The following is a 25014-nucleotide window of genomic DNA, read 5'->3' as shown; positions in this document are numbered from 1 at the left end:
ATTTATTTCTTCCTCCTTTACTGCTTTTTTTGTGTTAGTTATCTTCTGGTACCCCATTTGATTAACCCTTCTGATTTCTTTAACAATATTTTTTGAGGAAGTTGTTTCCCAGAGGATTATATTGGGGCGACCAAAAAGTTGTTGAGTTTTTTCCATAAGATGACTGTGGTAGCACTTAGTTGTCTTTAACTTCATTTGAAACAATTTTGTTAGATTGTATTGTGACAGCTGTCATATCAGCCTGCACTTAAAATAACATCAAAATTGGTGAATTGTTGTGTAGCCATTTTAATATTGAAGATGAAGGAAAATACACAACATTTTTGGCATATTATGCTTTATTATTTCAAGAAAGGTAAAAATGCAACTGAAACACAAAAAAAATTTGTGCAGTGTACGGAGAAGGTGCTATGACTGATTGAATGTGACAAAAGTGATTTGCAAAGTTTTGTGCTGGAGATTTCTTGCAGAACGATGCTCTATGAAGTTGATAGCAATTAAATCAAGGCATTAATTGAGAACAATCAATGTTCTACCATGTGGGAGACAGCTGACATACTCAGAATATCCAAATCAATAAATTTATTGGTGAAAATGAAAAATGTGTCTTTTATGGAAAAAAACCATATGAACTTTTTGGCCAACCCAATAATTAGCATCTTGATAAAAAAAATGTATCTCAGATTAATGCCAACTTAGTTTTAATAGTATATAAATCTTTCCTCCAATATAGCTCCATCCCCTTCTCTCTCCTATTATTGTCATACAAATGACACTTTTTATACGTTATAATTCCATCAACACAATTTTATAATTATTTATAGTTTTCTTTTAAATAAGAAAAGAAAAAGTTACAGACAAAATATATATTTTTATTTAGCTACTTTTATTGGTATTATTTCTTTACGTGGATTTGTTTCTGTCTAGTGTTCTTCCATTTCACTTGAAGGACACCCATTAATATTTATTGTGGGCCAGATCTGCTAGTAGTGAATTCTCTTAGTTTTTGTTTATACTTTTTGAAGGATAGTTTTGCTGCATGTAGTATTCTTTGGTGGCATTTCTTACAATACTTTCTGAATTCTGGATGTTATACCACTGCCTCCTAGTCTCAATGGTTTCTGATGAGAAATTAGCTGATAGTCTTACAATTAGCTGACTCCCTTGTACGTTAGGCGTCCCTTCTCTCTTCCTCTTTTACTAGTTGACTATGCTGTAACTAGGCATGGATCTCTTTGACTTTATCCTACTTAGTGTTCATTGAGATTCCTGTATGTGAAGATTAATGTTTTTCATCAAATTAAGGAAGTTTTGGGCCATTATTTCTTCAGATATTCTTTCTGCCTCTTTCTCTCTGTCCTCTTCTTCTTGGATTTCCAATATGCATATATTGGTATTCCTGTTGACCCATAGATCTCTGAAGCTCTGTTCATTGTTTTTTTTCTTTTTCTTTTTTTTTTTTTTTTTTTTTTTTACTTCTGTTCTGCAGTCTGGATCATCTCAGTTGACCTGTCTTCAAGGTCACCAGTTTTTTTCTGCCTGCTTATCTTAGTCTGTTCAAAACACAGCAGACTGGATGACTTGTAAACAACAGAAATTTTCTGAAGGTTAAAAAAACTTCTATTTATTGATAGAAAGACTGAGATGGTTGTATGCTTATTTGAACTGTTACTTTGTATGAGAAATTACTTAAAAATTCCCTTTTTGATATCCTCCAAGAGCTGGAGTCATGCTTTGTTCTTTCATTAGATATGGAAAAATATACAATGATTTTTCAACAAGTGAGTTATTCCTCCCTTTTCCATGTTTAGAAATCCTTATGATTCCTCAGATAGTTCTTTCTGGAACAAACTTTCCTCTTCTTCCTCAGCCAGCCCCAATGGGTTCATCTTTATAGGCTCTGGGACTAGGACAGGAGGAAAGATGTAGATATTCCCTCAGCAGGAATAAATTTGTTTCTCACAGTTCTGGAGACTGGAAGTGCAAAATCGGGGTGCCAGCATGGTCAGATGAGGAGTCTCTTCTGGGTCACAGACTTCTCATCGTATCCTCACATGGTGGAAGGATTGAGGTTTCTCTCTGGAGCTTCTTTTTTTGTAAGATGCTAATCTCATTCATGACAGTCCTCCTCTCATAATTTAAGCACCTCTCAAAGGCACCACCTCTTAATGCCATTACATCAGGCAATAAGATTTCACCACATCAATTTGGGGGGACACAAACATTCAGTCCATAGTACTGTTCAAATTTGCTGTTCCCTTTCACTGAACCTTTCTAATGAATTTTTTATTTCAGTTATTGTATTTCAACTCCAGAATTTCTATTTAATGAGATATCGTTCTCATAGTTTCTTTTAATTCTTTAGACCTGGTTTTTTTTAGGTTTTTCAACATATTTGTAATGGCTGATTTAATGCCTGTATTTAGTAAGTACAACTTCTTCTTGCCTTCCTCAAGAACAGTTTCCATTGACTATTTTTTTCTATTTATGGTCCATGGTTTTCTCTTTCTTGTGTGTCTTCTAATTTTTGTTGAAAACATTATATTTCAAATAATACAATGTCTTAACTCTGGAAATCAGATCCCCCTGACCCCAGGGTTTGTTGTTGCAGTTTTTGTTTTTGTTGCTGCTGCTGCTGCTGCTTTGTTTGTTTAGTGACTTTCCTGGACTAATTCAGTAAAGTTTATATTCTTTATCATGTATGACTACTGAAATCTCTGGTTAACATAATGATTAGTTAATGATTAGACATAGATTTTCTTAAATCAGTCTTCCAGCATTTACCAAAAGGCTTTTGTTTGCTTTGGGCATACCTTCTATTCTTCGGTAGGCAGTTTACCACTCTGCCTTACCCTTCCTTTACTCCTGCTTACAGAGAACCTCAAGGGAAGCCAGCAATGAGAGTTGAGGGCCTACTTCGATTTTTCCTGGGGCTTAGCTCTCGGGTGGAAAAAGAAAACAAGCCCAGTAAATTTATTACAATTTATGTGTGAAGTGATTAGCAATAAAGTTTATAAACTTATTATTTCCCACATTAGCAATGTTTTATTATTTGCAGAATTGTACAAAACATGCTTTACAAGTTTTGAGGCCCAAATAAAACTTTAAACAATTTGACAGGGATATGGCAGGACAACATGGCTGAGGAAATCTGTACTGCTATAGAGCAGACCTTAGTCAAATATTATGTAAGTGGAGACCTTTGCCTGACTAGTCAGCTAATAGGGGATCATTGAGTATAGTGATTACAAGCTTGAATTCTAGAGCCAAACTGTCTGGATTTGAATCTAGCCTTTGCCTCTTTTGCGAATTTAGGCAAAGCACCTAACATCTCCATGCCTCACTTTCCTTATCTGCAGATAGCATCTTCCGGTTGTGGGGATTCAGTCCTTACATAAAAAGTTCTAGGTCGGCACCAGACAAGTAATACGCATTACACTTACACAGGCACCAACACACAGACAGCTGTATTTTGTCCATAACCCTTCCCTCCCTCACTGAACATTTTGAAGCAAATCTAAGACATATAATTTTACCTATAAATATTTCATTATATAATCTATAATAGATTATGTTTAAATGTTAAGAATACAATTGACTCTAACAGTGCAGGGGTCAGGGCCATCAACGCCATGCTGTCAAAAACCTGCATGTAACTGACTCCTCGAGAGCTTAACTACTAACACAGTCAATTAACACATTTTATATGTTAGATATATTATACACTGTATTCTTAAAATGAGCTAGATAAAAGAAAATGTTATTAAGAAAATGATAAGAAAGAGAAAATACATTTATAGCACTATATGTGTTTATTGAAAAAAATCTGTGTATAAGTGGATCTGTGCAGTTCAAACCCATGTTATTTAAGGGTCAACAGCTAAAAAACGAACAGCCTTATATGATCAAATATTGAGTTGATGTTTATTTCCTTAGTTGATTACTTAGTTATAATTAGTTAATGTCTCTTCTGTCACTTTTAATCTAGAGATTTCTGCCTCCCTCTTTTTCCTCCCCTTGTAATCATCATTTATTGAAGAAACCATCATCTGAATTTTAGAGCTGATTCATCTAAAGCAGTAGACACAACCCACATGTACATGTGACTGTTGAGCAGTTGAAATGTGACTTTCCATTTACAGATGTACTATAAATTTGAAATACTCATTATGTTTCAATAACATAGTATAAAAAATAAAGTATCTTGTTAATTTTACAGCAGCCACTCATAGTTTTTTAATTCATTAAAGATTGCAAAATGGTAATGTTCTAATTCTTTTGTTCTTCATGCACTATCTGGAGTACTTTCATAGAGAGAAACCTCCCCATATCAATTATTTGATTACACCTGAATACTATACAAACTATATATACTTTGTATAGAAAAAGGACAAAAGGTTGATACTTTCTCCTTATTTACCAATTTTCAAGGATGACCAATGAGTATTTTTATAATTTTATTATGAAATCATGAATTTAAATGTATATTTTTGAAATCCATTATAGTTATTATCCTTATTAATGCTCGCATTGTCCCACCTTTGGTCAATGGAAGCCTCTTCAAATTGTCTCATGTCTTTGACATGACCCTAGCCGTGTTTTTTGTATGTTTTATTGATTATGCTGTTACACCTGTCCCAATTTCCTTTCCCTTTGCTCCCCTCCACTCCTTCCAGCAGCCCCCCCTTAGTCCATGTCCTTGGGTCATATGTATAAACTCTTCTCTACACCCCCCCTACCCATTCTGCACCCTCCTACTATGCTTCTTAATTTCTGCACCATTTCCTTCCCTCTCCCCATTTCCCCCTCCCAGCTGACCTCCCCTCACATGCTCCTCACTCTGGTTATCTGCTTAGTTTGCCTTTGTTTCCATTCCCTAGCTTCTGTTGTTGATAGTTGTGATACTGTTGTCACTTTAATATTCATAGTTTTGATCTCTTTTTTCTTAAATAAGTCCCTTTAACATTTCATATAATAATGGCTTGGTGATGATGAACTCTGTCACCTTTACCTCATCTGGGAAGCGCTTTCTCTGCCCTTCTATTCTGAATGATAGTTTGGCTGGATAGAGTAATCTTGGTTGTAGGTCCTTGCTTTTCATCACTTTGAGTATTTCCTGCCAGCCCCTTCTTGCCTGCAAAGTTTCTTTTCAGAAATCAGCTGACAGTCTTATAGGTACCCCTTTGTAGGTAATTCTCCTCTTCTCTCTTGCTGCTTTTAAGATTCTCTCTTTATCCTTAACCTTTGGCATTTTGATTATGATGTGTCTTGGTGTGGTCCTCCCTGGATCTAGTTTGTTTGGGACTCTGTGCTTCCTGGACTAATATGTCCATTTCCTTCCCCAAATTAGGGAAGTTTTCCTTCATTATTTTTTCACATCATTTTTCAATTTCTTGCTCTCCCTCTTCACCTTCTGGCAACCCTATGATTCAGATGTTGGCACATTTCCAGAGGTTTCTAAGCCTCTCCTCCTTTATTAAAATTCTCATTTCCTTCTTCTGTACTGGTTGACTGTTTGTTTCTTCTTTATGTTCCAACTTGTTGATTTGAACCCTGGTTTCCTTCCCTTCACCATTGGTTTCGTATGGATTTTCCTTCATTTCAGCCAGGATAGCTTTTATACTTTTCCAAACTCCTGTTTAACCTTTGCTGTCAAGTCTGTGAGTGTCTTTATCACCAATGCTTTAAACTGTGCATTTGTTAAGCTTGCTGTCTCCTCATTCATTAGGCGTGCTATCTGCTCATTGCTTAGTTGTGTCACTGGTACCTTGATCTGCCCCCTCTTCTGGGCCATACTTCTCTGTCTCCTCATCATGACAGCTTTCTGTGTTTGCCTCTGTGATTTGAGTGGGGCTGTTGCACATCTTATATTGTAGAAAGCAGAGCCTTGGGTATTTGTTAATCCTGGTGACCTATTTCACTGCACTTTGGCACTGTATGTGGGGAAGGGGTCTGAGATGGAAAATTGCCAGTTGCCGCAGCTTTTCCAGGCACTTCTCCCCCTTCTCGTACTAAAGCAAGCTGCCTCCTTTTCGAGACTAGTGGCTTCTTCCTCCGCCCCAGCCCCCACTGTCTTTCACAGTCAGAAGCAATGTGGCTCTATTTTCCCCGGTGCTGGAACCAGAAGCTACGTGGTCTGGTTTGGGGCTAGGATTGCTTCTCAGGTTTAAATTGTTTGTGTTTTTTGCCCCGGGTACAGCTAGCCGCCCCACCAATCACAGCTGCCTGCCCAGCCCTGCCCCCGCAGCCACGCTTCGCTCCTCTTTCTCTCCATCCCGTCTCCGCCCCTCCTACTTTTCTGGCTGATTATATTTCTTTATTTCTTTGCTGAACTTCCCAGAAGTTTTGGTTTTCTGGATTTTCTGGTTTTTGTTTATTTGTTTTTTGTTTTTAGTTTTGAAGTGGTTGTAAATTTCTTAGTTCTGAGGAGATGCAGCGTGTGTATTTATGCCTCCATCTTGGCTGTAAGTCCGATCCTAGCAGTTTTTGATAGATTCTTTGCTTTTTAGTATGACAGAAAGTTCCACGCCCTGATTCCTTTCAGTGGGAAGTAATATTTAGAGGTCACAGTCTGGCCTGCAGAATATTACTTTATTGAATATTGTTTCTTTTCAGTGGACCAAGCTAGGAAATATGATTTTTCCTTAAAAATAAAATACCTCAGCCCTGGCCACTTTGGCTCGGTTGGAGCATCATCCCACAGACCAGCAGGTTGTGGATTCGATTCCTGGTCAGGGCACATACCCAGGGTTGTGGGTTTGATCCCTGGTTGGTGTGCCTGTGAGAAGACAACCAATCAATGTTTCTCTCTCACTTGGATGTCTCTCCCTCTCTCTCTCTGTCTCTCTCTGTCTCTGTCTCTGTCTCTCTCCCCTCCTCTCCTTCCCCCTCTCCCTCCCTCTCTGCTTTCTTCTCTCCCTTCTTCTCTTTCTTCCTCTCTCACTAAAAAGCAATGAAAAAATGTCTGTACATGAGGATAAAAAAATTTTTTAAATTAAAATACCTCAAAAATTTAGACTGATATTTCCAACTCAGATTTGGACCTATAAAGCTTTGTCAATATTACATTTATATTTTATTTTTCCTGTGCCAAATGTATTAGTTTTCAATGACATCAATATACTAATTTCCTTTATCTGACACTATACAAACAACACTTATAAAATAGCATTTCCATCACTATCACCAACAATATGATTTTTTAATTGAAATATTGTTTTTGTTATTTGTCGTTCTTTTCCTCCTTGAGGTGTATCTCACAGGGGATATTTAGAAAAGTTACTGTGTTTTAAGTCACTCAAAATAGTTTTTTTTTTTTTTTTTGATGAATGTATATGCTACCACCTAGTTTCATTTTACTTTTAATTTTGAGGGATTGCTTTTGTTGTTGGAAACAGATCTTTTAAAAAAATACACCAATTAAAAAAAATCAGTTTAGCAAATCTTTAAATAGACATCCACATTACTTGGATTTTTAAGGTTATTTGGAAAATGTGGTAGGGAGGATTACAAACATATTTGGGGTCATGTGCTGAGAGAATGAACCTTTTAAAAAAAACATTTTATTTATTTTTGGCGAGGGGGAAGGGAGGGAGAAAGAGGGAGAGAAATGTCAATTTATCGATCAATTGCCTCTCATACGTGCTCTGACCGGGCACCGAACCTTCAACCCAGATATGTGCCCTGACCAGGAATTAAACCAGCGACCTTCTGCTTTGTGGGACGATGCCCAACCATTTGAGCCGTAACCATCAGGGCAAGATATAACTTTTTGCTTAACTTTTTCTGCTGTGGTTTCATCCTGTGGTGTAGAAACTGACTCTGGACTGCTTGCCTTGTGCAGCAGCAGTTCCTGCAGTTGCTTTAGATATCGCAGTAGAGGTGCACCATCTTCCCACTGTACTTACATTTTGTTTTGTTTTCAAACAGGTTTGTAGATTATTTTTAAATTTAAATATATATATATATTTTATAAATAATATATAGTATTCACATGGTTCAAAAGTCAGATCTACAAAACAAGAAATATTCAGTGGAGTCTGGCTTCCATTCCATTTTCTGTACTCTGCTATCTTCTTCCAGTAGGTGACCATTAAAGTTTTTATGGTTAATTCTTCCATTTTTTACACAACTGCATATATATTTCATATTCTGAGCAAAGAAGTCCCACAAAGTTCTGTGATTTCTTATTTTTATTTCTCAAAGAGCAAGCTTATAATCTTTTTTCTGTCATCTGAATGATAAACTGTATTTTTGGATACGCCATATTTTATATGTTGGAACTGAAAAAGTTGTTATTATGCATAAGCCAGGGTTTTGAAGAAGAAAAGATAATTTAGGTGGAAACTCCTACCTGCTATCAAATATTTTAAGGACTTTCTAGGGAAGGATGAGACTATACTGTTTGACTCCAGATAATATAATAGGAGCAATTTAGAAGTTATAGAAAGCTATATTTTAATTAGTCTGGAAAAAACTCCTGCTCTTAGGTAAAACTAAAAATAGAATGGGCTTTCTCTTGTGGTTTTAAGTTCATGGCCCTGGGAAGACGCGTACATCCTTTAAGGGTTGAACTGGTTGACTTACACAGTCATTTGGTGATTCTGATTTCTGGAGTTCTTCCCCAGTTTTGTATGAATTATTCTGCCTAAGAGGTGATCCCAGTGTATTTATTTTAGGACTCAGTGACATTTAAAGATGTGGCTATAGACTTCACATTGGAAGAGTGGAGGTTGATGGACCCTACACAGAGGGACCTGCACAAGGATGTGATGCTGGAGAATTACAGGAATCTTGTCTCCCTGGGTAAGGATAACTTTTATGTTTGTGTATCTACCAACTGGGCCAGACTTGCTGAAGATACAGAGCCTCTGAAGTACTTAACTGAATTTTGGCATTAAAATCTCATAATCTTAGGAACATATTATTAGGAGTTATGCTATTTCTCACTCTTAACTAAATAGTCTACCCATTGTAGAGTATGAAATACATATTTCATTGGAATCTTGGAGATTATTGACAATTCCTCAGATTTAGAACTAAAGTTTTTTTCTTGTCATTTTCATAAATGAGTTATCAGTGCCTCTAGAAATAAAACAAACATATTTGTTCCTTTTCTTTCTAAAGACATTATTCTCATGCTCTACTATTGCAGCAAACTTGGGGTCCTAATGTTGAGATTCTTTGAGATACGTTTGGAATTCTCTGTGGCACCCATTGCACAGTAGAATATTCTTTTGTAATGGGAGCGTCCTTTATCAGCGCTGTCCCATGTGGCAAGCTCTAGCAACTTGTGGCTCCTGAGCACTTGAAATGTGGCTAGTCCAAATGAAGAACTAAATTTTAAATTATGTATAATTTTAGTTAATTTAAACTCAAATTTAAATAGCCACACGTGGCCATTGACAACTGTATTAAACAGCACATCTCTAGAACTTCCTATACTAGCCACTTTGCACAAGAGACTAAGAATTGAGACTGAATTTGGCAATAGTTCTTGCTCATAGACAGTCAAATCCTATTAATTTTTCTCTGAACAGGGCTTGCAGTTTCCAAACCAGATATGATATCTCATTTAGAGGATGGAAAAGGCCCATGGGTGATAGTGAGAGAAATTTCAAGAATTCCCTATTCAGGTGAGTTCATAAGGACCAGGAAGATGGGATTTATTCCATGGTCAAATCAGAATACCTGAAATGTTTTGGAGAGTGTCTTTTCTCAAAGCTATCTCAAAGGAAAAGATTTTTCCTCTTCTTCTCTCCCTCTGTCTTCCTCCCTCTCTCATTCTTCCCTTCTCTCTCCCTCCCTTTTTCCCCTCTCCCCTTCTCTCTGTCCTCTACTTTTGATTCCCATCTGATCCTACTTTGCTTTCTTGGATTTATGATTTTAACGATTGTTCCTTTATTCTTTCTTCATTTAAATATGCATAAATATCCCTTTCAGTTCTACTGTCTCTAGTTAAATTTACATTTTTTTTTCTTTGACCATTATCTGGTATCTTTTTTCTTCATTAATTTTTCTGCAGATGCTTTCTTGAGAATCAGCACTGATTTCTTTTAAGCTAAACCTACTTGGTCATTATTTAATTTACTTGATCTATAAACCTACTAACACTTTGGGGGTTCTTAACTAATTGAGAATACAATCTTGGAGATCCTTGACACTCCCTCAGATTTAGGTTCTCCTCCAGGTTCTTAACTAATTGAGAATATAAGGAAGAAATCAGTTGAGAATCAAGATATAGTATTTATTTAATCAATGCTTATTAGATATCTGTATACTGTGAACTGGGTTAGTGTGTCATGAAAAGGTCGTGCATGCAGAGCAGCCCCCAAATGCCAAAGGATTGAAGTGGCCAAAGAGCAAGACAGACAATTCTAGCTCTTCAGTTTAAAGAGTTTTAATAAGGAACTTATAGAAACACAGTCCCAGGCGGCAGGCAGCAGGATAGAATGGGTCCTTGCCCCGGTTAACACCCAGACCACCTGTTTTATGCCCCCCTAAGGAATGGGCCTGCGTGCTCTCAAAGGAATGCATGGTGATCGAGGGGAACAAAGAGACCAGATACTGGGGGCTCTGGTGCCAAGGCAAGATAACATTGAGGACACCTTGCCCAGGAGGAAGGATTAATGGTAGTGAGTAATTAACCTGGAATCTCTATATGCATTCATAGTCCACCCGGAGGGAAAGGGTTAAAAGTTCAGGAGGATTAGTTTTAAAATGGCATGAGTTATATATTCACAGTTATATATGCACACACACAATTGCTAGATCTACAGCAGTAAGATCGACCAGATCCCTGCCCTCATGAAGACTGATTTTTGAGAAATAGATAATTAACAGATAAACAAAAACAAGCTAAACAGTGATTGTAATAACTTTTAGCTGTGAGATGAAGTGGGGGGTATGAAAGAGTGACTGGCATGGGGAATGAGGCTGCCTCCTTCAGATAGTGTGGTCAGGGAAGGCTTCTGAGCAGATGACTTTCAGCTGAAACATGAAGGTTTAGAAGAAGCCAGCCATGGGGAGAGGAAAAGAGGAGCGTTCCAGGCAAGTAACCTGATACAGAAAACAATGTAATGTAGTCTAGAAATCAAAGGGGGCTTCTGTGACGGAAACAAACGAGAGGGAGTCTGCTGTAGAATAAGATTAGTGAGACAGGGGACTGCCTAGTCAGGCATTTGTAGGTGATGGTAAGGAGTTGGATTTTGACCAAAGTGAATGTACAGTCATTTGACAGATTTTAATCAAGGATTTTTAGAAAATAGCCCTGTTTATGGAAATTGAATTTAAGGGCATAAAGCAAGTAAGAGTAAAGAGGTTGTTAAAAATAGTCTAGGCAAGAGATGATAGTAAATTTGAGTAGTATGATAGTGGTAGAGATGGAAAGAAATAAGTGGGTTCTAGTTCATTTGAGTATTCATTTTATGATGTCATCCATAACTTGTGTATGTGCTACTTACATTGTTTTCATATATCAAATATTATACATTTTTAAAGAGAGTAAATGAAAAGTAGACATGAGAGATAGTTTTAAATGACTCTTTAGAAAAGGATTCCCTCCCCACCCTGAAAAAGGAAAAAGAAATGGAGCAGTGACTAGAGGAAAGTATGGAATTAAGGAAAAACTTTTATTTTTGAGATGAGTACTTTTATGGCTTGCTTGAGTGTTGATTGGAATGATGCACCAATGGAAAGGGAGAAATTGATGTTGGAAGGCAAAGATGGGATCACTGAAGAACTGAAGTGTCTGAAAAGGTGAAGGGATGAAAATCTAGAATGGAAAAGGATGGATTTACCTTTGATAGGCAGGGAGGCCACCTGGAGAAGATGGGTACAGATAGAGGTCAGCTGGTAGTGGGACCATGGAGGCATTTTATTATGATAGCATCTGGATTCCCAACAAAGTACAAAGCAAGGCCATCAGCTTATTGTGATGACAGCAAAAAATTGTGAGAGAGGGAAAGTTACATATTTTATGGTACACAGAATTCACCAGGGAAGCCATGTTGACCTGAAGCTTTTATTGTGCAAGTGTTTAATTATAGATTTTATTCCTTTTGTAGCTATAGAACTAGTTCCTGTTTCTTTTTGTTTCAGTTTAGTAAATTGGGTTTATCTAGGAATTTATCTATTTAATCTAAAATTTAAATTTTTTGGCATACTGTCCTGTTTATCTTCTAAATGTCTATGTGAATCTGATGTCTCCTTTTTCATTTCTAAGATTAACGTTTTTTGTCTTCCCTCTTTTATCGTAATCAGTCTTTATCAATCTTATTTAGCTTTTAAAGAATAATTTTTTATCATTTCTGTTGTGTGTTTGATTTGTTTTATTACTTCTCTCATTTCATTATTTTTTCCTTCTTAGTGTTTAATTTGCTGACATTTTCTAACCTTTTGAGTTGGATACTTGTACCATTGATTTTCAGCCATTTTTTCTAATATATTTAAGACTATCAAGACTGCATCACACCTTTTAAAAAAAAAGATTTTATTTATTTATTTTTTAGAGAGAGAGCAAGGGAGGGAGACAGAGAGGGAGAGAAACATCAGTTGGTTGCTCTTCAGAGGCCCCCAACTGGGGACCTGGCCGCCAACCCAGGCACATGCCCGGACTGACCAGAAATTGAACCAGTGACCTTTCGGTTCACAGGCTGGTGCCCAATCCATTGAGCCACACCAGCCAGGGTGCATCACACCTTTTTTAAAATGTAACTTCAAAATTATTGAGTTCAAAGTATTTGATAATTTCCAGTGTTATGTCCTTGGTCCTTGGGCTATTGAGAAGTATTTTACTTAATTTTGGACCATATGGGGGTTTTCTAGTAATCTTTTTACTTTAAATGCTATTGTGGTCAAAGAAAACGCTCTATGATTGCAACCTTTGCAAATGTCTTAAAACCTGCTTTACTGCATGGCCAATTTTTAAAGACATTTTGTGTGCACTTGGAAAAATGTGTAGTCAGTAAGTATTGAGTGCAATTCTAGATATGTCATTTGTTAATTATGTTGCTAAAATCTATGTACTTACTGATTGTCAACTTATTCTATTAGTTATTGAGGAAGATTTTTTAAAAGTCTCCCAGTGTGACTAGATTTTTTGCTTATTTTAGTTTCTTTAATTTCTCCTTTATGTATTTTGAAACTGCATTATTAGATAAATACAAAGTTAGAACTTTTATATCTTTTTGGAAAATTGGAATTTTTGTCATTATGAAGTGCCTTCTTTACCTCTTAATGGTTTTTGCCTTAAAGTCTATTTCGTCTGATAATCACTATTACTATAGCATCATTCTTTTAGTTAATGTTTATATGGTATATCATTTTTCAGCTGCTCACTATAATACTTTTATTTTGTGTTTTTCTTATAAGTTGCATTTTTTTAAAACTAATCTGACAGTCTGTGTATTTTGGAATATTTAGTTCACAGGTACAAAATATGATTACATAATGTTAAATTTACCATCTAACTGTAAGTATCTTATCTGTTTTGTATTCTTTATCCCCATTCACATCTTCCTTTAGATTTATCATTTATTTTTCTATTTTCCCCTATAATTACTTGGTAATTATAAATTTTAAATTATTTTTTTAGTCGTTAACTTTGAGATTAAACCATGCATTTTTGACTTGCAGTGCAATGTGTTGGGTTGGCCAAAAAGTTTGTATGTTTTTTCTGTAAAGTAAAAAACAAAATTTTCATTTTCACCAGTAACTTTTTTCATTTAGGTATTTTGAGTATGCTGATTTTCTGGTATAACATTGATTGTTCTCTATTAATGTATTGATTTTATTGCTGTCAACTTCAACTGGTCTGCCCAACTGTGAAACGTCGTTCAGCGTGAAATCTCCAGCACGAAATTTTGTAGTCCATTTTTGACATGTTCAATCAGTCACAGCATCTCCACACACGGCACAAATCTTTTCTCTTTTGCTTCAGTTTCAGTTTTTCCCTTCTTGGAATAATAAAGCACAACATGCCAAAATGTTGCGTATTTTCTTCCATCTTCAATGTTAAACCAGCTACACAAAAATTTACCAATTTTGATAAGTTTTTAAAAATGCACACTGATATCACAATACCATCTAAAAAAGTTGTTTCAAATGAAATTAAAGACAGCTAAGTGTTACTAGAGCCAGCTTATGAGAAAAATGAATGAACTTTTTGGTCAACCCAATAGATATTTTTCCCTCCTCTTTCTAAACACTACAAAGATTTTTAGAACATTTTATTCAATTCAATCTTATTTCATTTATATGTTATTGAAGTTGTGTATTTTAATTCTATATGCATGTCAAATCTCCTAAGACATTATTATGTGCAGTCAGTATTCATTAAGATTTACCTATATTTTTACCTTATCTTTCTCTTCATTTTTTTTTTTCTTTATTTCTGGGCTTCTACCTAGGATTATTTTTCTTCTGCTTAAAAAATGCCCTTTAATGTTTTATTGGGATCTGCTGGTGTCATATTCTCTCCATTTTTCTTTTTGCCCCCTAAAATGTCTTTATTTAACTTTTTTTAGCCTTGTCATGTTCTAAAATTGAAATAATTTTTATTAAAATATATTTGCTTTAGGCATTCATCATTAGTGAGTGTTCTTGACTTTGAACAGACATGCCTTATTGGACCATGGTGTTTATTTTATGGTAACTTCTAGTGCCACTATAAATTAATAGAATATTGGCACCTGTGGCATGGCTTTCCTATTCAGAAGATCAAATGGAAGACAATGGATGACTTTTCTGAGGGCAAGATTTCCCAAGGTTTATTCTGTGTTATGTGGGGATATTCGTATATAATTTTAAAGTAAATGTACCAAAGAATATCTTTCTACCTTTAATATGCTTACATTTTTCACATCTCAAGGAGTCATGCCAAAATACATTGGTCAAGGGACACATTCTTTTCCCAAGTAACTTGGGTCCATACATGAAGAAAAATATATTGGAACAATGACAGTAACAACCAAATTTATTAGATATCTACTTCATTACTGGCATTCTGCTAGGAAATTTACTTACATAATTTCATTGAATGTAACCCTTAAAACAGCTCTATACAGGAGACATGTATATGTTCAACAGCAAGAAACTGAAGGTCAAAGAAATTAAATACATCCCAGTTATTGTTAGAACTGGTATTTGGAAATTAGTATGTATAACTAAATCTGTTCTTGTCACTATGGTTCAGAGAAAAGGAGTTAAGACCAAAACCTGGAAATAGGTTGAAGAAGGGGTAATTCCAAGGGCACAGACCCCAAGAAAGTCCAGGAAGAACAGTATGTCTACCTCTGAGTGTCTAATGTAACCGTGAGGTCCTACAAGGCAAGATGTCTGAATAGGTGGTATATTTCAAACAATTGGGCTTTGTTTAGAGCAGAAGTCCTGCCTCTTAAGAGGAAAAGAGATAGGGAAACTTAATAAGAACCTTCAGGACCTGGCAACTTAAGTGAAGAACTAGCTGGAGACTAGAAAGAAAATGGCTGGATTCTAGCTGTAAGAACAAAAGAAATAAGAGGCTTCATAAGCACAGGTATCTGGAACCATGGTGATACTCAGTTGTGGAAGAGGAAGGATTGTAAAGAGGGTAGAGTTCTTACTTTAAATACCTGGATTCAAACCTGCATCTGCCATTTTTACCAGCTTTAATTGATCATGCTGAACTTCAGTTTATGAATCATAAAGTGAGAATTATATCTCCCTAACCATGCCTGTGGTTGTTGTTAAGAACAGAGATAAATTTATAAATATGTTGATTATGGGATATTTAACCTTCATTTTTTAATAATATTGTTTGATAAGTTTAGAATTTTAGGTTGGCATTCATATTCTTTCAACATTTTAATGGTGTCAATTCATTGTTTTCTGTCTTATTGCATGCAATCTGTTGTAAGTCAACCATCTATCTAATTCAAGAGTCAGGGAACTTTTTGTGTAAAAGGCAAGACAGTAGATATTTTAGGCTTTGTGGGACTGTAATGTCTCTGTATCATCTACTCCATTCTGTCATTGTAGTACATCATATGCTCTTTAAAATAATGTTTTGAAGTTTTTCATTATTCTGTGCTTCAATACAGATATTTTCTATTGATCTATTTTCCATTTTGCTAACACTCTTATGTGCCATATCTACTTTTAGCCTGTTCTTTGACTTCTTAATTTATTTTCCAATTCTAGAATTACCACTTGGTTTTGTATTTGTACTTTCCAAATATTTGTTGAAATTATCAATCTTGTCTTATTTTCTTGATTGTAATAATTCTGATTCATTTAAAAGTTCATATCTGAGACCTCAATTATTTGGATCCCTTTTATATCAGTTTTTATTATCTGTTTTTTTTCTTTATTTTTTTCTCATATGATTTTTATGTCCTTGTATGCCTATTATTTTTGCTTGTCAGGCATTGGATTTGAAAACATATAACAATAATTTGAGGTTCTGGGTTATGTAATTTTTTCATAGAGGATTGTTTGTTTTTGGAAGGCTGCTAGGATGTGGGCCTCTTAACAATCCTCAGTCACTTTGATTTAATTAGACATTTAAATGAGCTGAGATTTAGTCCTTGAGTTATAGGGTTTTCTTCTTTGTTGGCCCTGAATTCAAATCTTTGTCCTGCCCTGTGAGTTCATTGAAAGTTCTACTTACCTTGAGTTTTAAAGTCATAGAACCATTCTACTATCAACAAAAGATTTAAATACAATTTGTTTATTTAAAATTATTATACCTAAATGTTTAAATTTAGGTGTAATTATCCTAAAGTCAATTAGAAATATAAAATAAGTATAAAATTGTTTTTAGAAAGTCAGATATTAACTTGCATATACAAATGGGTTTATGACTACCACCATATAGAATAATTTTTTTAAAAAAGGAATTTTGACAAACTCTCAAGTGTTCTTAAGACCTGTAAGAATGTTATAAAACTATTCTTGATAATAGTTATCACTATTTGAAATATCAATAACCATAAACATTAATCTTGACTAGTTAGTTGTTCATCCTACTTTCTGAAAAATCAGTGTCTTTTTCCATAAGAATTGTATTAAAACGTGTATATAAAGACTTGAATAAGCTACTATGACAGAGAAATTTGTGAATGTCTGATAAAATAAAAAAAATAAAGCTAGTCAACAAAGAATTAGAATAAATAGAAAGTATGGTTGGGGACAAATATCTGGTTTGTGGAGTAAATGAGAAGCAAGGAAGTAATCACAACTTACAAAGAATGCTCTGTAAATAACTTGACTCTAAAAGGAATGAGAAAAGAAATATTTGAGAGACTTAGATTCTAGGACCATTACCATGAATTAATTTTTTTAATAGAGTAAAAACTCCTTGAATTTACTACTTTGATTCTTTGCAGAACCAGATTTCCTTAACTTAAGCTCCTTCTTCCAAAAATTTCAATCAGTTAAAACCACATTTTCATTGTCAGCTCAAGTTTTTCTTTTTATTATTCAGTTTAGTGAGTTCTTCCTAACTTAGGAAATTGAGTCATTTGATTTTTCTTTCCCCATTCCCCAGAGTTGGAGACCAAACTAGCAACCAAGAATGCTATATTAACAGAAGATAACTCTGAAGATTTATCACAGGAGAGCATAATGGAGAACCTCACAGAGAATGGTCTATGGGACTCCAGAATGGGAGAATTATGGAAATGGAATGACAGGATATTGAGACTGGAAAATAGTCAGGAGAGTCAGAGCCGAAGAATAGTTACACACAGGAAAATTCCCACCAGTCAAAGAGGCATTAGATTTGGGTCTATTTTTTGTTCAGAACCAGGAGTTATCACGGAAGAACTCCACAGAAAGTGCCAAACACATGAGGGAAATTTTACAGAGAATTTAGATTTGAATACAGATACCCATTTGGGGAAGAAAAATTGCAAGGATACAGAATGCAGCAAAGACATAAGGCCTACTTCAGAACTTTCTTTAGGGGAAAAACTCAATAATAAAGAAAAACCCTATAAATGTAGTACATGTGCAAAGGCCTTTCGTTATAGGTCATTACTCATTCAACATCAGAGAACTCACACTAAAGAAAAACCTTATGAATGTAATGAATGTGGGAAAATGTTTAGCCAACCTTCATATCTTAGTCAACATAAAAAAATTCACTCTGGAGAAAAACCCTATAAGTGTAATGAATGTGGAAAGGCCTTTATTGCTTCTTCATCACTTATGGTACATCAGAGAATTCATACTAAGGAGAAACCTTATCAGTGTAATGTCTGTGGAAAATCTTTTAGCCAATGTGCACGCCTCAATCAGCACCAGAGAATTCAAACTGGAGAGAAGCCCTATACATGTAATGAATGTGGGAAAGCTTTTAGTGATAAATCAAAACTTGCACGACATCAAGAAACTCACAATGGAGAGAAACCCCACAAATGTAATGATTGTGGGAAAGCCTTTAGGAATAAGTCATATCTTAGTGTGCATCAGAAGACCCATACTGAAGAGAAACCATATAAATGCAATGAGTGTGGGAAATCCTTCAAGAATACCACAATTTTTAATGTTCATCAGAGAATTCATACTGGAGAGAAACCCTTTAGATGTAACGAATGTGGAAAAGCCTATAGAAGTAATTCAAGCCTGATTGTACATATAAGAACTCATACTGGTGAAAAACCCTATGAATGTAATGAATGTGGGAAAGCATTCAATCGCATAGCAAATTTCACAGAACATCAGAGAATTCATACAGGAGAAAAACCTTATAAATGTAATGAATGTGGTAAAGCATTCATTAATTATTCATGCCTTACAGTACACCATAGAATGCATACAGGAGAGAAACCTTATAAGTGTAGTGAATGTGGAAAGGCCTTCATGCGTTCTTCATCTCTAATTATACACCAACGAATTCATACTGAAGAGAAACCTTATCTATGTAATGAATGTGGGGAATCTTTCAGAATAAAATCACACTTAACTGTACATCAGCGTATTCATACCGGAGAGAAACCATATAAGTGTACTGACTGTGAGAAGGCATTCACCAAAATGGTAAATCTCAAGGAGCATCAGAAAATTCATACTGGAGTGAAACCCTATAAATGCTGTGATTGTGGAAAATCCTTCAGGACTAAGTCATACCTTATTGTACATCAAAGGACCCATACTGGAGAAAAACCATATAAGTGTAATGAATGTGAGAAAGCTTTTACTAATACATCACAGCTTACTGTGCATCAAAGAAGGCATACTGGAGAAAAACCCTATAAATGTAATGAATGTGGGAAGGTTTTTACAAGTAACTCAGGATTTAATACCCATCAGAGAACACATACTGGAGAGAAACCATTTAAATGTAACGACTGTGGGAAAGCATTTAGCCAGATGGTACATGTCACAGAACATCAGAAAATCCATAGTGGAGAGAAACCCTATAAATGTGATGTCTGTGGAAAAGCGTTCAGGAGGGGTTCATACCTGACGGTGCATTGGAGAACACATACTGGAGAAAAACCCTATACATGTAAAGAATGTGGAAAAGGTTGTATTACTCTATCACAGCTAACTCTACATCAGAGAATTCATACTGGGGAGAGGCCCTATAAATGTGAAGAATGTGGAAAAGCCTTCAGAACTAATTCAGACTTTACTGTACATTTGAGGATGCATACTGGAGAAAAACCCTATAAATGTAATGAATGTGGAAAAACTTTTAGGAGTAGTTCAAGCCTTACTGTACATCAAAGAATACATCAGAGAGAAACTCAGCTAATATAGGTAATAATAAACATTCATCCAGATGTCTATTCCACAAGAATAATTATAATCTGTATATTTAATGAATGTTGGAAGACTTTCAGAATCAATTTGCCAGGAAACACAGAGAAAAGACACTATGAACATATGAATGTGGAAAAGCATTTAATCTTATTAAATCTTAGAAGTTATAAGAAAATTCACAGTAGAGTACAGTAATGGACAAATGAAAGCCTTCATCCAGATTTCATACTTTATTCATTTCATAGATTATCTTAAATGAATTGCCTATTTATTTTTGCCTATTTTCCTATTGGTTTGTCTGTCAAATAAATTTGGAGGTGGTCTTTATGTATTTTAGATATTAATTCCTTTGTCATGTGTTTTGCAGATGTTTTTCTTTAGCATATCTTTATACTTTTTTATGTAGTAAAAGAATTCACCATGGTTTTATTTTTATAGTAAAATATTTTTTCCATTTTTGTTTTTTTCTTGATTTACTATTTTAGTTAAAAGGATCTTCTTAATTCCTAGGTTATACATAGTCTAAATTTGTTCCAGATTCTGATAATTTTATTCTTTACAATGAAGTCTTTAACCCATCTGGACTGGAGGGCTGTTGGTAGAAGAGCAACTCCAAATGGCCATTAACCTATGAAAATATTATGAACCTAAATAGTACTCAGGGAAATGCAAATTAAACCATCCAATGAGATATCACATTTCACTTCATGGAGTTAGCAAAATTAAGAGATCTTTTGCTAGTGGGGTTTGGGAAACCATGTACTCTATCAAAAGGTTATATCAGCTTATACTTTCACCAGCAATACAATTTTAAAATATTTGATATTTGAAAACAAATGCTTTGACTCAGAAGTTTACATAAATGAAAGCATCAGTGAATAAGTACACAAAGATGTTTACTGAAGTATACTTTTAGAGGAAAAGAAGAAATTCAACTGAGACAAAATGAATGGCCACTAATAGGGGAATGGTTGGATGCATTGGGATATATCCTGATATATGGAATAGCATGAGAGTAATTTTTAAAAAGAGATATCTACACTAGTGTACCTCAAGGATTTTCCACAGTTTTTTATAGATCACTACTTTAATATAGATATGTATATGTATACTATTTCATTTTTGGTAAACAATTAGATCAACTTCTTATTTATGCGTATATGTGATTAGATGAACATGGAAACAGGTTTGAAAGAATATATGCCGGCCAGTTAACATTGGTTAACTTGAAGGGAGGCGAAAAGGAGAAGGAGGTAGATAAGTAAGGGAAGAAACTGGGGAAAAAAGAGAAATGTAAGGGCAGCATGTATGGTATAAAACTGTGTAAAACTATATATTTGTATGAACTTTGTGAGTCATGAATGAAGGGATGGTCTCCAAAACTTAATGTTGGTTGTTTCACAGTTGGTGGAGAATCAGGTGGGGTTTTTTTGTTTGAATTTTCTGCACTTTGCTATATTTTTAGGTTTCTGTCCAATGAGCATGTAATATTTACATTAACATGAAAAACCCATTTTCCTTGTGAAGCTAATTTATTGGACACCTCTTATGCTGGGAATCACTGTGGGTGCTGGGTATGCATTGGTGGGGGAGGGGTAGTCATGGATCTAAGAACATGGGAATTGGTTTTGATCCTGCCTATATTTTAAAGTTACCCGGCACCTCACAACCCCCACCTGTGTGTTTTATTTGGAGGAGGTAATATAATTTTTATATAGATGGAAAATATCCAAGAATATTTAGATATGTCCAGGTTGTAGAGAAGACCATAAGCCTCAGAGAAAAGTTCCACTTTCAACATGGTGCCAAAGTAAAGGTTACAGTGGTAAAAAGTTCTTTGTATAACCTCACAGAACACTGGAGAATAGAGTGGAAATAGCCAAGGATTCCCAAGTCCACAAATGAAGGCTGGGAATACTACAAGAGTCCTAAAGTTGAAGTGGAATCCAGAAGCCAAGGACCTGATACCAAAAGGCTCTAACAGACCATGGACCTCATACCCCAAAAAAACAAGACATGATAAGCTATGCTTCAGTGGAGATTGAAGGAAAGAAAATCAAATGCCCTTCTTACAGTGTATACAACAGACAAGTATCTAATATTGGGAAGGGGGATATTGAATAAGTGATACAAGCTGTCTCCCATTATAAATGAATAATTTGACACTGGTTAAAATGACCATTTCTGATTAAATTTTAATAGTGAGGTTTATTAATTATTACCAAGAGACTTACATTCTTTGGATATAATGTACCACTTTCTGATCGGAAATTCTGAGGATTAGATCTTGAAATACTACCCTTAAAAACCCTGCTGTCACTACAAAATAATCACAGGGATGTAAAGTACAGCACAGGGAACATGGTCAGTAATACTGTAGTAACTGTTTGGTGCCAGGTGGGTAACTAGACATTGTCAGGATCACCCATAAGTTATATAAATGTCTAACCGCTATGCTGTATGCCTGAAAATAATATAATTTCGAATGTCAGCTGTAACTGAAAAATAAAAAAATATTTTAAAAAGCACCCTGCTGTCAAACTGTTGACATGATGATGCCAATTCTATTGACTGCTTCTTTCTACCTCCTAACACTCACACACACACCTAGGCCCTACCTCTTGTCCCTGCTTTCGAGCCAAGCATTTCAAGAAGAGAAGCACAGTTAGCAGGTTCAAATGACATAAGAACTGAAAAGTGTCCCTCGAGTTACGGAATGGAGATGACACAGGCCACCTTTACTAGAGCCGTTTCAATGGAGTGGGAAGGCTCCAAAGCCTGGTTCTTGTGTGTAATGGTATCTCATTATACGTATAACTTCCATTTCCCTAGTGGCTAATAATGTTGAGTCCCCTTTAAGGTGTTTACTGTTTTTTTTGAATATCCACTTTTGAGATGTGCATATTCAAGGCTTTTGCCCATATTTTCATTGGGAACTCTAGGTTTAAAATTCTGTATATAAGGCATTATTAGATATTTGTATTACAAATATCTCCTCATCTGCAGCTTGCCTTTTATCTCTAAATGATGTCCTTTGATGAATAGGTGCTTTTAATTTTGATGAAGAGTAAGTCATCAACTTTTTAAAAAACAATGAGTACTTTTATATTTTTATTTTTAATGTGTTATTGATTATACTGTTACAGTTGTCCCAATTTATTTTCCCTTTGTTCCCCTCCACCCAGTGACCCCCCTCCCTCCAGTTGCCCCCCACTTAGTCCATGCCCATTGGTTGTGCATATAGTTCTTCTCAACATCTTCCTGTCTACTCCACTCCCTCCTACTATGCTTCTTAATTCCTGTACCATCTCCCTCCCTTTCCCCCTTCCCCCTCCCCGCTGACCTCCCCCCAATATGTTCCCCATACCTATAGTTCTTTTCCCACTCTTGTTGCCTACTTAGTTTGCCTTTGTTTTGATTCCCTAGCTTCTGTTTTTGGTTGTTGTGATACAGTTTTCATTTTAATGTTCATAGTTGTGATCCTCTTTCTCCTAAACAAGTCCCTTTAACATCTCATATAACAGTGGTTTGGATCTGATGAACTCCTTCAGTTTTACTTTGTCCTGGAAGCACTTTCTCTGCCCTTCTATTCTGAATGACAGCTTCGCTGGATAGAGTAATTGTGGTTATAGGTTTTTGCTTTTCATTACTTGGAATATTTCTTGCCAGTCCCTGCTTGCCTGCAGAGTTTCTTTTGAGAAATCAGCTGATAGTCTTAATGGGACCTCTTCTCTTCTTCTCTCTTGCTGCTTTTAAAGTTCTCTCTTTATCCTTAATTTTTGACATTTTGATTATTACGTGTCTTGGTGTGGTTCTCCCTGAGTCATTTTTTTTAGAACTCTCTGTGCTTCCTGGACATGTATGTAAGTCTTATTTCCTTTCCCAAGTTGGGGAAGTTCTGCTTCTTTATTTGTTCACATAATTTTTTACTTTCTAGTTCTTCTTCTTCACCTTCTGGCAACCCTCTGATTCGGATGTTGGCCAGCTTATAGCTGTCCCATAGGTTTCTGAGCCTCTCCTCATTTTCCTCACTTCTTGTTTCCTCTTTCTGTCCTGGTTGACTGTTTGTTCCTTCCCTCCTTATGTTCCGATTTGTTGATTTGATCCCTGGTTTTCTTTCCCTCACCACTAGTTTCATATGTGTTTTTGTTCATTGCAGCAGGACTAGCCTTCATTCCTTCCCTGTCTTGTTTAAGATCTGCTTTTAGGTCTGGAAGCGTTCTTATAACCAAAGCTCTGAACTGAGCGTCAGAAAGATTTCCTATCTGCTGCTTTGTTAGATTAGATATTTGCTGTCTGGTCAGCTGCGTCACCGGGATCTCTATCATGATCTGTGCCATCCTGACAGTTCTGTGTTCACCTTTGCTTTCTGGGCAGGGCTATCAGACCTCCTACACTATAGGGGGCGGAGCCCCGTGCCCATCACAACCAAGCGACCCTTCTCACCACGCTGTGGCATTTTCTGTGGGGGTGAGGGTACAAAATTGATTCCTGCCATTCATTCTTTGCTGAGAGACTGGGAGCCTCCTCCTCCATCCCCACCCCCTCTGGGCCTCACAGTCCAAGGCAATGGAGGTCTGCCTTCCCTGGCATTGGAATCACAAGCTGATGGGTCTGGCCTGTAGTCAGGGGTGCTCCCCAGGCGCTTCTCACCTCCCCTTAAATACGGGTGTCTGTGCTTACTGCCGTCCCACCACTGTTGCCACTGCTCCTGCTGCTAGCACAGCTTGACCTCTCCACCCCGGCTTCGCACCTCCTACCCGTCTGGATGAGTAGCACTTCTTTATAACTTTATACATTGGACTTGCATTTTTTTTCTGGGACTTCTGGTTATTTCTGGTTTTGTGTAGTTGTATTCCTTCTTAGTTGTAGAGGGAGATGGAGCATGTCAGTCTAGGCCTCCATCTTGGCCAGAAATCCAAATGATGAGTAGTTTTAGGCTCAGTTTAAGAAATCTTTTTCTAACTTAAAGTCATAAAGGTATTTTCCTGAATTTTGTTTTGCATATCTGCTGTTTTTACTTTTAAACCTACAATCTAGCTGAAATTAATTTTTATGTATAGGATGGGATAGAGGTTAAAATTAATATTTTCCATTCAAATATACAATTTATTCAACATTATTTAATTAAAAGACCATCTTTTCCCCTCTTCCTTGGGTTGAAATAGAACCCTTATGATAAATCAGATGATCATTATTATGTGAGGATCTATTTCTAGATCATCTATTCTGTTGCGTTGTTCTATTAAACACCAAAAGTTTTAG

At 35.9% G+C, this 25014-nt stretch overlaps 1 protein-coding gene and 1 non-coding gene across 3 annotated transcripts in view; one reads left to right on the top strand and one right to left on the bottom strand.

Annotated features, from left to right (window-relative positions):
* The window catches only part of ZNF624 (zinc finger protein 624), a 39169-nt gene extending 16899 nt beyond the window's left edge, over nucleotides 1-22270 (top strand). The window contains exons 4-6 of one of the 2 annotated variants that reach the window (XM_090291880.1): nucleotides 8679-8805; nucleotides 9540-9635; nucleotides 17528-22270. In XM_090291880.1, coding sequence (XP_090148006.1) covers nucleotides 8679-8805; nucleotides 9540-9635; nucleotides 17528-19746 — 2442 coding nt within the window. In that variant the 3' untranslated portion in view covers nucleotides 19747-22270. Of the gene's footprint in view, nucleotides 1-8678; nucleotides 8806-9539; nucleotides 9636-10508; nucleotides 10635-17527 lie in introns of those variants that run through there. The other variant, XM_090291879.1, reaches the window with a different exon arrangement.
* LOC149997404 (small nucleolar RNA SNORD22) lies at nucleotides 1823-1946 on the bottom strand. The gene has a single exon (XR_016507306.1). It is a non-coding gene; the product is annotated as a small nucleolar RNA SNORD22 (small nucleolar RNA).
* Nucleotides 22271-25014: the final 2744 nt, after the last annotated feature.

This window comes from Furipterus horrens, unplaced genomic scaffold, assembly GCF_987537825.1.
Source record: "Furipterus horrens unplaced genomic scaffold, mFurHor1.1.pri manual_scaffold_11, whole genome shotgun sequence".
In the NCBI taxonomy this organism is placed as follows: domain Eukaryota; kingdom Metazoa; phylum Chordata; class Mammalia; order Chiroptera; family Furipteridae; genus Furipterus; species Furipterus horrens.
The sequence above is the reverse complement of the archived record's forward strand: the minus strand, read 5'-3'. Positions and strand labels throughout refer to the sequence as shown.